At 46.3% G+C, this 15852-nt stretch overlaps 1 protein-coding gene across 1 annotated transcript in view; it reads right to left on the reverse strand.

The window, feature by feature from the left end:
- The window catches only part of FSTL1 (follistatin like 1), a 52677-nt gene extending 36860 nt beyond the window's left edge, over positions 1-15817 (reverse strand). The window contains exons 1-2 of the mRNA XM_059838091.1: positions 15687-15817; positions 15529-15588 (exon numbers count right to left, since the gene is read on the reverse strand). Of these exons, the coding sequence (XP_059694074.1) occupies positions 15529-15588; positions 15687-15689 (63 nt within the window). The 5' untranslated portion in view covers positions 15690-15817. The remainder of the gene's footprint in view (positions 1-15528; positions 15589-15686) is intronic.
- Between the last annotated feature and the right edge of the window lie 35 nt (positions 15818-15852).

A 15852-nucleotide genomic window follows, 5' to 3' on the forward strand; every position in this document is an offset into this window, starting at 1 on the left:
CAGTAATGACATCACCTGAATGTAGAAGCAGTCTATTTTCACAATTTCCAATGCAAGACCCTCTACTCCTATTAAGAGCAGATTTCAGACATAAAATGCAATGTACTGAAAAAAATTAAGATAGGAAATTTAGAAGGGACAATAGGTTTTCTTTTTTGACAAAGATTTAAGAAAACCCAGGAAATTCACACACCCAAAGCATTTATTAAAAATATGTCCCTGGAGCCAGTTTTGACTAAGCATGCCAGGAAATCACTGGTAGCCTTTGAATACTGAGAAAAAAACCTTAAAAGTACATATAGTGTATTGTAGATTTAAATCTCATGTACTGGATTGTCCCACTTGTAGCTTTGTTAAACAAAGCTACACTAGACACCACCCATACTAATGTGCAAACTGTAGGAAATGTTACAAGACAACGTGATCAACTTCACCCAAAATTATTTTAGAAATAGCATGTGATACTGTAGCACTGTATTGAGCCACAATTAACCAATGTAAAGTGCTGCAGGCTATCTGGAAGTTTTGCAATTAATGAAAGTCGAATACTGTGCAACAAAAGGTTCAGGAACTCAACAAGGAACATTTTGAGTTCTTGGTTTGTTTTGGAAAGAAAGCCAATCTTACTTTTCAGCTCCTCAGTAACTTAGGTTAGCTCAGTTTGAGATAACCTGAAAACAAGCAAACAAACAAAACCAAAAACACCCACTGAAAAAACCTGTCCTAGGGTGACGTTAGGATGCTGTTATCCCCATTGGTGTGTGTAATTTATGCTGGATATTATGTTCTGTGCCTTTAAGACTGGCAGAGTGAAAGTTTTGTTTTGGGCCTCTTATCAGCCACTCGGCGAGACCTACAGATAGCACACTACATAGTGATGGTTTTTTTGCTTTTGGCCCTGCTTTTTGCTTTTGCTCTTGCTTCTGCTTTGCTTTTTTCCCCTCTTCTCATTAGTTAATTTAGATAAACAGTCCAAATTCCTTCCTGGACTGTTTCCCCTCTTCTGTTTGGACCTGCCGACTGCTCCGGACTGGGATCTGGGAAACACCGAGAGAGAGTTTGCATCTTGTGGCTGCAGCAGCTGCCCCAGCGCCGGAGGGACTGATAACAGCGACCACCCCCAGGAGAGACTTTCCGAATTTGTCATCTTTTTCAGAGCGGTGAAAGAGTGGTGTCATCCAGTATTGTTCATTTTGTGTGCCGGGGGGTGCTGTGCTTGTTCTTTCCACTTCTCTCCGAGGAATTCTTCCCGAACCGACTGGGGGGAGGGGTTGTGTGGGTTTGTTTTCTGGAGAAGCCCTTTTTGGGGATTCTCTCCCAAATTTGCCCTAAACCAGGACAAAACCCCACTACCCAAAGAAGCCTCAAAAGCTCCTTACTGAAGGTCTAACAGCGCTCCTGGAATAAAACTTGCCAAGTCCAAAGTCTATCCCCAGAATTCTTGCTCCTAGAATAAAACTTGCCAAGTCCAAAGTCTTGCCCCAGAACTCTTGCTCCTAAAATAAAACTTGCAAAGTCCAAAGTCTTGCCCCAGTCCTTCCCTACCAAACACCCAGACCCTCTCAGGGTGTAGGCACTTCAGGTCAGCCACAGGTAAGATACAAGCCCTAGAAAGTAAGCTGAAGGGATGGTGTGTGTGTGCTCCTTTAGCCTATGGCAAGAGCAAGATACAGCAAATAATCTTAGATTAATCTTAATCTTAAATAATGAAAGATTTACTGCAATCATAACACCCAACAACTTCATCACAGCCAGGCAAATCCAGCTGCTGGCTCTGTGTTCCTCCTTGTATTTTAAATGCTCCAGCACCTGAGCCACTTCAATACAGTAACTCACCAAAGAGTGGCTAAGTATCTTACCGTGAACATGAATGTCTTCCACATTGGTGCTGGTCTTCAAAAACCTCTCACTCATGAGGCCTTGACACCAATTCTCACTTACTGGGTGAACCACACCCCTTACCCATGCATGTCTTACTCGCTCTTGCCCTTGGCAGCCCTGACACTGTGAAACACATACACAAACACAGTCCAGTCACAGCAGTGAACCTTTATACAAGAAGCCTTTCTGTCAGCAACATAAAGTCCAGGGTGTGGATGAAAATCAAGTCTCTAAAGGGGCACTGTTTGCAGCTGCTTCCTTCTCCCCTTTAGCAATGAATACAGCAAAGGTATCCCAACTGGTTGTGGAGCAGTTCCTGCTGAGGCGCTGCAGCTCTCTGCTTCATCTCCCATGGGAAAACTACCCCACGTTCAGTTACCAGTGCACACTGTGCCATAAGCACTGCAGGACATGCTCCATGACCTGTCCAGTCATCTCTGCTGCGCGATGGCAATCTCAGCCAAAGGCCGCTGCAGGCAGCCATGGCCACACTGCACTTCAGCTGTCCAAGCCTAATCCTCCAAGTCCTTTGTTACAGCAAAATACAATTGACTTTCATGAGCCTCATATCCTCCAAAATGCCAGGATGCCAGCATAGCCCTGCTATACGAGATGCTGTTCTTCCAGTCACATCAATGTTCCATTAAATCTTGCTCCTCCACCTTCTCATATGTCATCAAACACACCAAGCAATAGTTTGTGAAACACATGCTTTACACCTCTGCATACTCCATAGATGGACTTCACCATGCTTCTTCTTCTTACCTGAGTTTTGTATCTTCATCTGAGCCAAGACATTTTAATTCCTCCCCTCCCCACTTCCCTGTCAGAAGCCATTCAGCCACAGAGAGATCAGACTATAATAACACTGGGACCCCAGCCAGCAGTATGCAGTGTGCCTGTCTTTTAACAGCTAAATCCTATAAAAAATAATGATGCAAATATGGGCACTCCTCCCCATGACATCCTAATGCTTTCAACAACCTCTTAGGAACACATAATGCTGCTGGATGGGACAGAGGCTGAAAGGACCTAATTTGGGACTCCTGGTACTTACTGTGTGAACACCTGCTGGCTAAACAAACAGGCCTAGGTATGAAAGCTGTATGCACACTCTCCACTGCTGTGTCAGATAGCTGCTTCCTGAAAGCAGGCATGAACTGCACTGCATTATCACCTAAATGTGGTCATGGGGTAGAAAGCTCTTCTTCAAGAATCTTACATGCTGACACAGGATGTGTGAGAAAAATTCTACCAAAACACCCACCTTGAAGTAGGCTCATACCATTATCATCATTTAGGAGACTAACTCCCCTGCTCTCCATGAATGTTAGATACATTATCTATCTTCAGCACTAATCCAATACCACATGGGAAGTCTGTGGGAAGCCTTGCGAGTCCTGCCAGGTAAGCCCATCCTCACCTTCCACCAACAACTGCAGTTGTTCCATGACACTATCCTGCCATTTGCTGCAGGAGTATGAGCAAGGACACAAAGCCCTTCTCACACAGAATTAAACTGACAAATGCTTCTGCATTCACCCTTCAGTCATGGCACCTTGTGTCCTTGAGTGCATCACCTAGCGTCCTCTGGAATTTGCCTCTGCAATAAATGAACACTTAACAAGATCCCCATTCCAGCAGGGGACTGTGGACAAATGTCCTGTGGGGAGGTGGAAATCCCCCCTCACCTGCATGCTGCTGGAAGCTCTGAAGGAGAGATTTTATGTGAGAGGAACCATGGGGACAGACCACAGCTTCTCTGAAAAAGCATGAAGGCTCTCCTGCATCCAAAAGACAAAGCAGCCAGCAAAGGGCTTCTGTCACAGGGGCTGTAGAGAATGTGATGGGGCAGAGAGGGAGGGCACCTCTTTTGCACTCCCTATGCTCCATTTTCCAATGTTTTCTCTCATGTCTGTAAAGACAAAAAATTAAAAACTATGCTCACCCTCATTCCAAACATCTAGAGTCATCCTGGGGGCAGAGTTCAGTTTTCAGCTGCCTAAGGGCAGAGAAAAAAGAAGAGGGAGCACAAAGACAAAGCAGCACAGGAAATGGTCATCTTTCTTCAGGGCAGCTCACAGGCAGAGCAACTCACACGCTCTGTAACCACTTCTTTAGATGCATGTCTGAAGGAAGAGTGGCTACAAGTCTAAAAATCACAGCCCTGAGAAACAGAGCTTTGTTGTATCTTGCCAGACTTTTATTAAAAATTAGTTTCAAGCTTGCAGGAGAGCACAGGGTGAAAGCATCACCTCAAGAAATGGAACTATCTCCTTTCACCTCTCATCACTGGCACAAAAAGACTTCTAACTAGCTTGCCCACAGAAAAAGTGCATGAGCTTGCTTTATCTGACTGCCTCTGCTGCCCAGTAAAGGCTGCCATGCAGGAAGATGCCTTAAAGCTGTGAAAGCACAAACCTTTAGCCTCACCCATTTAGTTTTTCCAAGATGTGAACTGGAAGGGACCTGAGGCCAAGAAACACAGCCAGCTTTCCACTTTCTCTCAGAGGAGAAAAAAGTCCAACATCCCTACTTAAGGACAAAAGTTAAAGACAAAGAGAGGCTGTGCTCAGGGCACTGGCTGGGGAGCACAGGAGCCCCAGCAAGCTTCAGCTGAGGCTGCCTGAGGACAAGCTCCATCTGGCTGAGGTGCTGCAGTTCGGCTGCTTGCCTCCTACAGGACACAAGCTGGGCTGAGCACACCTCCTGGCCCCCAGACCAGTCAAATCTCACCTGTGAAGTTAAGAGGGTCAGAAAGCCCTCCAAATAGTGACCTTTAACTTAAGCATGTATTTCAGGGAACTCAAATCCAAGGCTTTAGCTGGTAACAACAACAGCACATTTGTGTACTAAGGGAGCACCCCCACTGGGAAAACTTCACCAGCCGTGCTTCCTGATGGGGTGTGTATTAATGTGTATAAACTCCCTAGTAGGGCTCATAGTGGTTTTGCCTTCCTTCTTTTCACAATTTACATTGCCCAGTATTCATAGATTCCCAGTAACAAGCACAAAGAGGTGCCCTGTCATCAGAGTGAGGGAGCACTAACACCCTGGCAAAGGGATGCACTGCATGGAGACCCAGTACTGAGCAAGAGGTTAGGAAACTAACCTTGCCAGATATGGCTTGAGGAGCTCAGACTGTTCAGTTTGCCAAAGACAGGACTGGGAGCAGTCCTTGTACAGACCACAGTTACAGCAGTGGGGAAGAGACGCACTGGACTGAAGGCTTCTTCTGTTTAGTGGATTAAACAGAAGATTCAGCATCTGTAGATCAAGACTAGACAAATGCAAGCCAGAAATGAGGTGTAACAGCATGTGGGTAATTAACCACTGCAGCAACATACCAAACACAGTGGTATTTTCCATTTGTAGTAATTACTTAATCAAGACTAGATGTTTTTAAGACACATTGTAGAGTCCAGAGCAAATGGAATTAATAAAAAAAACTAGATATATGGGCTGTATTGTGCAAGAGGGCAGAACTAAAGCACAATAGCTCCTTCTGGTTTCACCATCTACTAATCTATGGGGAAAATAGCCCCTTTTAGTGTCAGTGGAGTTGGTAGACAGTCATATTTTTAGCAACAAGATATTCTGATGTTTACATGAAATAGCAATAATAATACATTGTGTTACACCCACACCTCTAATCTGAAATTCTCTAAGATCTTTACCATCACTATGTCAGCAAGCTGACAACTCAGTGTCTGATAAATTGGCGTTATCATCCCCCTTTCATCCAGCTTGTGGTTTTTCAGAGTAGCTAATCATCTGCTTACCATTTACATGGGAAACAGAACACTCAGGATACATGCCATCTTACTTTTAAGCCTTTTGGTGAGGAAATGGTCCCATGGGTACCCTGCAGAAGCTGTCAGAGTGGAAAGCAGCTCAGCACACAGAACTGACCGGCAGCTGCCCTACTTCAGATGTTCATCCCCAATACAAACTTTATAGTATTCAAAAACTTGCCTAGGAAAATTCTGCCAACAAAATACTTTTGAAGAGCAGAAGTAGTAATTAAAGTGTTAAAAACAAGAGAGAGAGAGAGAGAGAGACAGAGAAAGAAAAAAAGAATGCTTCCTAGTTGTTTTAACAAAATCTTCATATACAACGGACAGACAAAAAAAAAAAAAAAGAAGAAAGAAGAGTCATTTCCATTAGTTTCCATGACTACCAATGGAAATAACTAACCCATCTTCTCTCCTTTGTCAACCTCTGGCAGACCTGTCAGGGAAAGCAAGGGACTATGCCCTGTGTAAGGTTCTCTGGTGAACCAGAAGACTGGGAAATCTACATTGTCATAATGTCAAGTGCTCCCCTTACAGCTCTAGTTTTTTTCCTCTGAGGTATAAGGGGATGGAGAGGTGCTTACTGCTTTCTTGCAAGAGCAAATACATCCCAGAAGTGCAATTCCCTCTGAGACACCCCAGCTCTCCCACATTATGACTGGCTTCTTACTCCCTCTGGCTTCATCAAAACATTCAACCACCTCTTTTCCATCTGTGAACCATTGGCTCACACCTTGAAGGTGGCCCATATTAAGCCCTTTTTGCACATCTTTACTGGCTGGCAAAAAACTGCTATATCACCCTCTGGTCTACGTTTTGTCTCCATTTTTCTTACTATTGTTATCATTGCTGGGAAGGAAAATGATCCTTGGCAATGCCTGCTGCACCTTCTACATGAGAGCGTTTAAACTTTTCTTAACAGGAGTGCATTCAGCTTTATAAACCTTGCCATGAGGCACAGCACCATCGTTATCCTTGTCTTACAGATGTAAGCACCTCATTTTGGAGGAATAGGATGCCTTGCCCAAAGCCTACATACAAATCATGGCATCATGCTAAGAGTGAGGACAAATTGTTCTGCAAAGTGTCTGTTTGCATTTTCTCGATGCCCACAGGCTCTGAAAGTGTTTGAACCACAGATGCTCAGAGTCTGCTGTAGTCCTTCCACCCTGCCAAAACCCCACAGCAAATAAATATTAACCTGAAACAAAACCAAAACACCCAAACCTCAAATAGTTTGCTCTGTTTAATGCTAGTTTACTGTTGACCTTGCATCTGCAGCCAGGATGGCCTAACTCACCCCAGCATCTGGATGTGCGCTGCTGCACTGCAGAAGATCTTGGCAGTGATTTGTGAGGAGGTGTTAACATCCAGCTGTTCTCCCATCTCTTTCGGTTTTCGCGTGCACAAAGCCAGGAGCAGCCCAGGCACGGTGCTGGCACTGTGTGAGTTCAAGCTTTTCACATACCACAGTGAGATTTAACACTCACCCAGCAAGACAGGAAATCCACATCGACTGCAAATTTTGCTACATCCTCCGTTCTCCCATCCCAGGTCTGGGTTGCAGGAGTTACCAGCAAGTAACAGGACTAGGCACAGTGGCTCTGTGCACATGGGTGTGGGTGCACACGAGGTTTAACAAACCACATTTTGTGCCCCCTGATTAGCTATGCTTAGGCTCAGTTTCCTCCATGACACCCTCCTGGGGGACTGCACACAGCTCTGAGCGCCTAAGAGGAGAAGACAAAGCACCGAGTTCAAAGTTGAGCAACAGTAAGTTGTTCTACAAACTGCTTCCCGCAGATTCCTGTCTTGAGGTTGATGGCATTTAGTGGATATAAAGGTATGAACTATAATCACTGGGGAACGCTCATAAATTGCTTCTCTGGCCAGCAGCAGAAGCTGATCTCACACTCAAGCTTTTCCCGCGGCTAAGGCAGTAAGTACTGTAGCACCGCGCCTACTTTTACCAAACTTATAGCAACACTGTATCCTGTAGGAAATTAACATGCTTCACTAAACATGACTGAAACTGCCTTTTCAGTTTAAAAGTTGCTTGAGAAGGTTCAAAGGGGACACCAAAGAGAGAATCAGATCGCATACATCTGTTTCTTTTCCTGCATTGACAGGAGGAGGGGAGCTACAAGGAGATGAAAAGAGGCATGCTAAGCACTGAGCTGAGGGGTCCCACAAACTGGCTACGTGTACAAGGTGGAGATAATGGGGGAGGCGCTGATTATCACTGAACACGGGGGTGTAATTAGGACCGTTGGGACAGAATAAAAAAATTATTGGTTTACTTGCTCACAGAAGAGGACTGTGAAGATAAACTTACTAACTCTGAGATTTTCCAGAGCCTAGTATCATTTTTCAGAGAACAGGAAGGGGGGCATCTCTTGTCAGAGATGTGTAAAACTGGATTTAACAAGACACTAATGGCTATGGTTTGTACAAGCAGCTACTAATTCCAGGGCATGAAGTAATATCTTGTAGAAAAAACAGCCTGTTTTTCTGAACAAGAAAGAATATAGAAGTACTCCCTGCTTAACCTGCTCCTCCTTTACCCTTACACATCATCCTCTACAAAGGGGTCCAAGCCCCAGTCTTGGGGATGACAGAAAAAAAGTTTTGTGAGAAACTGAGCCTCTGCTGCAACCTGACTTCTCCATGATCCATCCAGAGGGCAATTGGAAAGGGAAAGAACTGCCAGAAGATTAGCCTGACACTACTCATGTGGCATTCATTGTCTTAGGACTGTAATACCCCAGAGCTTGCATCGTGGAGCAAACACCCTGTCCTCACACAGGAACACTGCGGCTTTTCTGCCAAGCTGAAGGCAATGCCTCCCACATGAATGCTTGGTCCCTTGCCACCTTCATCTTCCAGAGCTCTGAGTTTGAATGCACAAACTGCAGACCAGAGCTCGGTCACAACCTTTACAGTTATCCCTGAGGAATTTTACTCACCCAGACAACTAAATGATCCAGACATTGCATAAATTCCCCAATGAAATCGCTTCCTTCTACATATAGGAAATGAGACAACAATTCCAATCCCTCATACTTACGCTTCCTTGAACATAAACATGAAAATGCAGCCAAAACCGGGAGGGGAAAGAAGGTCCCAGAGCAGCAAGAAGTACATATGCAAGGAGTTACATCATGCAGAAGGAAAGCTCTTGCCTTCAGGCTAAAATTACCAGTGCTTAAATGGCAGAGGTTGCTCTAGCATGGAGGGGCACCTTCCCAGGAACAGTCCTCCAGATTGATCCATTGTTGGGAAAACAGCAGGCTCTGCTGTCAAAACCATCCCTGGACAACGCAGCGCCAGAGGCCAGCTTATCAGCTGGCCAGTGCCTGCCAAAGCCCATCCTGGTGGATGGGCAGAAATTCCTTGTTCTGCCTCTCTGACACTCAAGCCCCAAAATATCTCACCATTGCAGCAGGGTAACAAGAAAAAGGCAGGCAAGGATAGCATTTCTGATGGCAGGAAGTACACACAGGCTCTGGGCTCCTTCATTAGGACAAGGTTCACCAATATATCTCTCCATCAGAGGCAGGTGCTTTTGCCAGCTCTCTCCTGTCACTCCACTCTTGCTTCCCTCTTATCAAAGACTTTAACATCCTCTGCTCCCCTCCTGTGACTTGTAGGACTTAAGACCCTTTCAGGTTTGAGTCATACTACTGCCATAGGTACCTCCACAGCAAATCTTTCCATGACCTCTCTAGGTCTCCTCACAGGTACAAAACTAAAGAATTTGTTTCTGACTATGAAGCAATCTTCAAATCGCTGTTTCTTGAAAACTTTCATTGTTGGGAAGAAGCTGATTAAGCACTGGAAGCTCTACCAGCATTCATATTCCCAAGGTCTCTTGATCCTGTCTCAGGATTCTAAGCAAGAAGCAGAGATGGATCAGAAGGAACACGTACTGGCTAGGGACAACCAGCAGTGGATAACAAAAGCTGTCCAAACAGCCCTTCTATGCTTGGAGCATAAGGTGAGCAAATCCACTATTCCTGTAAATGAAACACAGTGGCTCTGTCTTGGTGCTTTTATCTATTTCTCTCCATTGTCCCTTCAGGCTGGTTTGCTGGTCTTTGCAGTAGAAAAGGGAAGGACTAAGGAGAAGGAACAAGAAAAGCTGGGTTCTATGGGGTCCATTACACAGCATTAAGGTATTTTGAGAAAGTGGTTAGAGGTCCATCTCTGGGACAGCAGTTGAGAGGGTACAGCCAAGGAAAACACTGTTTAGCTGTCAAACAGTGGAAATATGGAATTCACTTCCAGCTGAAGTTAAGATACTAAACTCCTCTCCAGTCATCCACCCCAAATCCTTTGCTCTTTCCAAGGTATTTGTCCAAGAGGAGCCTCCAGTTTTTTTTCTAGCTTATAGGCCTCCTGATGCACTCCAAACAAGGTGCAGACATCTGCAAGAAATTCCACATTTGCAGACTGGAGCATGAATTTGCTTTTCTTCAACTCTTACAGGCAGCCTTCATCTAAACAACTGCCCCAAGCAACCACAGGGCCCATGCCAAAACCAAGAGGAACACTGTAATAAGAGACATAACTACAGCACAGCAGCAAAATTTCACAGCAGCTTATATGAACTTCACTTGGGGGTAGGTAGTTTGCAAGGCAGAGAAGGGAGAGCCGCTCATTACTGCTGCCTGGTGTCTTCAGCCCAGATCAGTACTGAAACACATTTGAGAAAAAGTAGCAAGAAAATGCCACACAGTTGCTGCTTGTGCTACAGTTATCTGCGCTTTAACGGAGCATTGAAGCTCCAGACTTGTTTATCAGCTATTTGTTTATTTACTGCCGAGGATTTGCAATCAGAATCCCACAGTTGAGAGCAAATACAACCCTGCTCTAACCAGCTCACACCTAACAGTACACAGTTGTGGCAAAACCTACAACCCCTGGTAAAGTCCAAATGTGTATAACCCCTTGTCTACCACCCAGATGCAGCTGTAGAAGGAAGTACGCTTCACATCACAACAGCAGGCTACTCTTTTTTGCTTGCTAAACTCAGAGACCACGCTGTGAGAGATAAATCTCTCCAAGGAAATGCTGTTTATTCACAGATTAGCATAGCTATCACAGTAGAGCAGAAGCCAACCTCCCTGCAAAGATAGATGCAACCCAGGTAAACAAGGCATTTCTGAGAACCAATCTCATCTAGCTCACAAGATATGTGGCGGAAACACAGACTGGTTAATGGGAGTCTCATCAGTCTGGGAAGAGACATCTGGCTGAGATTCGTGACAAACTCTCTTCTGTACAAAGAGAAACACTCCCCAGCTCATGTAACACCACACAAGAAAGATCAAAGGTGTCCCGAAGCCTCCCGATGGGTAAGCAGCTGTACCAATAACAGCAGCTGGAAAATGCAACAGGAGACTCAGGCAGTCCCTTCCTCCTATGCTGGGAGCAGAGCTGCCTCCTCGGCAGCCCCCAGCAGCAGCCCCCTGTTAATTACCGGCAAGGAATTTGCACTCCGGCAGATAAAGTCATTCACTCAGCCGCGGGCGCGTTCGCACAAAGCAGCTCGGCTCTGACAGCAGCTCCATCTGAGAAGCAGCATTTGGGTGCCACGCACATGTAAGTGATACACGACATCGTGTCTGCTACAGAACTCTGCCACACATGCTGCTGCTCAGAGGTTACAGCCCCTTCAGAACAGCCGGGGAGGTTGTTTAAACACTCCTACACGGGGCATTTGGCCAGTGACTTCAGCACAATGAGGTGCCTCGGACAGAACTGCTTGGTCCATCTCACAGACTCCAACTCCTGGGACATCTGCAGCGCAGCAGCTGCCTGGTGGCACAGCACGAACCTTAAAAAAAAATAGGCTTTGCACTGATGAGCCTTTGCCGTGCTCCCAGGAAAGAATCACCTCTTCCCTGCCTTCCCATTTAAAAGGTGCGTATTGTCTTGAGATGCAATTACAGCAACGCCTGATCTGGCACTCAAGGGAAGGATTTCAAGAAGGAAGACACCTATCACTCCAAAACCAGCTCAAGGAGAAAAAATGGATGCAATCTTTCCTTCCACTGAAGATGTGATTGCTAGACTACACCTGGGAAGTCACTTTTATTATATTATTTTATGAATGTGTTACTACTAGGTTGTATTGCTCAAAGCCAGTGCCTATTAAAAACAGCCTGAGTTACCCACATCATTGTCACCATGCTGGCTTTTGCTGTCCACTGTCCTGGCTGAATTATCAGTGAAAGCAGGGCTGAACTACTCATAAAGTCTCTATCATTTAATGTCAAAAGGCAAAATTCTTAAAATGATGGTTTCAGAGCCAAATACGTCTATGCAACTACAGAAGGATCTCAATTTAAATTTAATCCATTTCCTTTATTAAGACATCAGTTTTTAGGTTTTGTCCATTGCAAAAACGGGGGAAAAGTTGACCAAGGCAAACTCCTGATGCTGGCTACACTGTGTGAACAACCCAGAGAGAGGAAGTACACCAAGTCCTGTGAAGATCATCTGAATTCCCAGCTCCAAATCCCCTGGTGCACACAAGTACTCTGCTGGCAAAGGGCACAAGTCTTGGAAAGGGTGAAGACTTGCTTTCCTTACATGAAAAAGCAGCCAAGTCAGATCAAGAGGAAGCACTTAGGTGAGTTAAGCAAACAGAAACCTCTGCCTTCTCTCTCCCCTTAACATCCCTTTTCAGCTTTTCATATAGAAAAATTCCATCAAGGGAAACACAGGTCAGGTGAAAAAAAATCATCCCAAGGTTACAACAGATGTAGACACTGCAAACACCATGCTTTTAGAAACGGTTGTGAATCTGCCTCCAGATATTTGTCACCACTGTGTTGCTCAGGGGTTAGAGTGCCTCAGATCTGTCTGTACATCTCCTCACAAGAGGGGAGTCGCTTGTCTTCCTCCGCTTGCCCTTTTTAGCCAAAATGAGACAAGTCAGATCAAACCATTTACACATAACTCTTTCCAAAGGCTGGCTCATTTGGCCAGAAATGGGTTAAGGATAGTTCAGAAGAACAGCTACAGGCCCCAGAGATTATTTTGAATGGCCAAAAAAAGGAGCAGAAGGCAGGCCAGGTCAGTGACCTCTCTTCTTGGCAAGGCTGGATTCAAGAAAGGACTTGTATCCACAGCTCACACCAATATACTCATGCTGGCATAAACCCCTTTGCTAACATCTAAAATTCATGGTGAAAATATCTTTCTCAAAGATTCTGAATGAGGTTTAAGTGAAAATGAAAACAAGAAAACCCCCCACTCTTATTGTGAAACAAGTAACCTGGTGGGACACAGAATGATGCTGGTACGAAAGCGGTCCCACACACCACCCTTCAGACCTCTATGGGCAAAGCCAAATAGCACCTGGACTCCTCTCCAGTGCTAACTAGGTAACTTACTCCAGCAGAAAGTGAACAACTGATTGACTTTAAATACATTCAACAGACATTTCAAGCCTCTCCCTTTTCCTCTATTGTGATGGATGCTTCCCAAAAATCACTCCATATGCTTTGGGAGCCCCAGCTGAGAATACGAGTAACTTCACATCTGCAGTATCCCTGTTAATACGAGTGAACAGCCACCTCATTGAGTCTGACCCAGGAAAAGAGAGATAAAAGGGGCTGTCTGAAGCTGGTGGCTGGCCTCCATCCGAGGAGTACAGTTCACCGTCTATTGCTCTTGTGACTATTACTGAACCAGGCCAAGAAAAGCTCCAAAGTTCTGGCACGCCTCAGATTTTCCAGTCTGCATGAAGTTATGCCAGGAACATTTACTGAAGCAATCTCTTTCTTTCCTTAAAGACTCTAATTATGCACCTAACAATGTTGTAGAAATGAATGTTGTACAAGAACCCCAGTACATTTCAGAGTTTTGCTAACAAAAGGATTAGAAGCTTAAGGCTCAGTGTTAATATTCTGAATGTACTGAAAGGGACAAAGTGCAAGCTGCAGCAGAAACAGAAGGCATAGAGAGGGTTATCGCTTCCAAAATCTGGAAAGGGAAAACCACACAGGAAAATGTCACACTAATCTCACTGAATGCCAGTGATGCAGTAGAGTAGTAACAAGAAACATTTAGAAGCGGGTAACCATCAAAGCTGTCTCTGAATTACAAGCAGCCCACCTTCAAGCATAGCCCACTCCCTAGAAGGGCTAAATATCCCAGAGGATGGGATGCTACCCACGACTGAGGTGATATTCACTGCTTGGCAGCTACTAGCAAAGAGCAATCAAACTGAACCCCAAAACAAAAGTGGCCTGAAGTGTCCATTTTCCCTGAAACCAGACACAGACCTCAGTCATCAGTCTCAAGTTTTCCTGAACTTAGACTGGAATCAAACCAAAACATTCACTGGTTTGCCACTTGGGCCATTATCTCTGAAACCAGTCATAATAATTCATTTATTCACTCAAGCATGAACAGGCCTTTAAAACCAAGTTTTGAACATGATGGCTGTACATTTTTTCTTACTTTCAGTTTGCAGGTGAGACACAGAGACATGACAGTACTTATGTCTGGGAAGCTATCCAGGTACTACAAATTAGAGAACATTAGGCAAAAAGCAGGATTTAGCACTTCGACGATGTTAGTGACACCAATGAAATCACAAGTGCAGGACCAAACATATTTTGGCTGTTTCTCTGGATTACGGATCCCAATAGGCTTTACTCAGACCAATGTCATCATTATTTAGCTCTTATTATAATTTTTCTTATGCTGTGCACCTCCTTCCTACAGAAGTGTTGGTGCATATTGACCAGAGCTGAGTATAATTTATTTAGGGTTCCTAAGAAAATGAATAAACACGATTTAGCTTATTCAGGACAGTGTTGGAGGGGATGCATGGAAACACTCACTAGGTAAGTATGTCATGCTATGGGAAGAATGTGTATTACAATATTATCATGTACAGGCAGATGTGAAATGCTGGTCCGTACTACAGCTCATTCCCGCTCCCCTTGGTTTTCATGACAGCAGCAACCAGAGCCCAAGAGCGTTGGCTAACAACCACCCTGTATCATCTCTGCTCCTCACCTGGCCGTTGCAGGGAGTTCACAAAGAGCTTTGCTCAGGGACAGAGAGCAACAGCGATGGGCTTCATCCTAAATCCCATTCTTTACTGTAACCCGGGCAGCACAGTCCATGGGTGGGAGGCAGAAAAAGAGGGAACCAGACGTGTTTATGCCTAATTTTTTTTTTTTTCGTGGAGCCAAATTGCGATGCTCTAGGGTGGGTCTCACCATCTGGGAGAAATATGTAGGGAGAAAAAATGCAGGGAGGGAGGACGAGCTGCCTCCCAAGAGGGACCGCTTTCCTCGGAAGGCAGGCTCGGCCTCCCTTCCCAGCCCAGCTTGAGTTCATTTTCCTCAAATCACTTCCACATTTCCCCTGCCGTAATTATCAAATATTTTGTTTCTGACTTCACTTTTTAGGGAGGCCGCCGCAACCGGGAATGCAGGCACCGTTTGTTTTCTGTCAACAGAGCTGGGGGGTTTGCAGCTGGGGGCTTTCAAAGGTTTTCAATGTCATTGCAATGAAAGAAAGGAAGAAAAGAAGAGCGAGGGAAAGAGCGCGCGGGAGAGAGGGAGGGAGGGATGGAGAAAAGGAGGGAGGGAGAAAGGGGGCTGCCCCGGGGAGCCCGTCCCCGTGGCGGGTTGCAGGGGTCCGGCCCCGGCGCGGACACAGCCCCTGGCCCCACCGAGGCGCCCGTCGGCCCCGCAACTTCCCTCTCCGCCCCGGCTGCCACTTTCCCTGGTCCCGGCTGCTCCCCCGCGGGCGCCGCGGCGCCCCCGCTGTCCCCACCCGTCCCGTCCCATTCCCCGACCCGCCGCCGGGGCCCCGCGCCTACCTCGGCTCGCAGGCGGGCGGCGGCCAGCAGGGCGCAGAGCAACGGGAGAGTTTTCCAGATCTGCAAGAGAGGGAGCGGGGAGGCGGTGAGCGCGGGCCGGGCCGGGGCCGGCGGGGCGGCCGCCGCCACCGAACTTCCCGCCCGGCGACCCCTCTCACCATGCTGCGGGCGGCGGGCGGCACCGGCGGGGCAGGAGGAGTTGCGGAGGCGCCTTCCCCGGCTCCGGCTCGCTCGTGAAGGGAAGGGGAGGGCTCCCCCTCGCCCCGACCCGCCAGTCCGCGGCTCCACCCCCGGCCCGGCCCGACCCCCGCCCCGGGGCCGACT

The sequence above is a fragment of the Haemorhous mexicanus genome, chromosome 2 (assembly GCF_027477595.1).
Source record: "Haemorhous mexicanus isolate bHaeMex1 chromosome 2, bHaeMex1.pri, whole genome shotgun sequence".
Taxonomy (NCBI): domain Eukaryota; kingdom Metazoa; phylum Chordata; class Aves; order Passeriformes; family Fringillidae; genus Haemorhous; species Haemorhous mexicanus.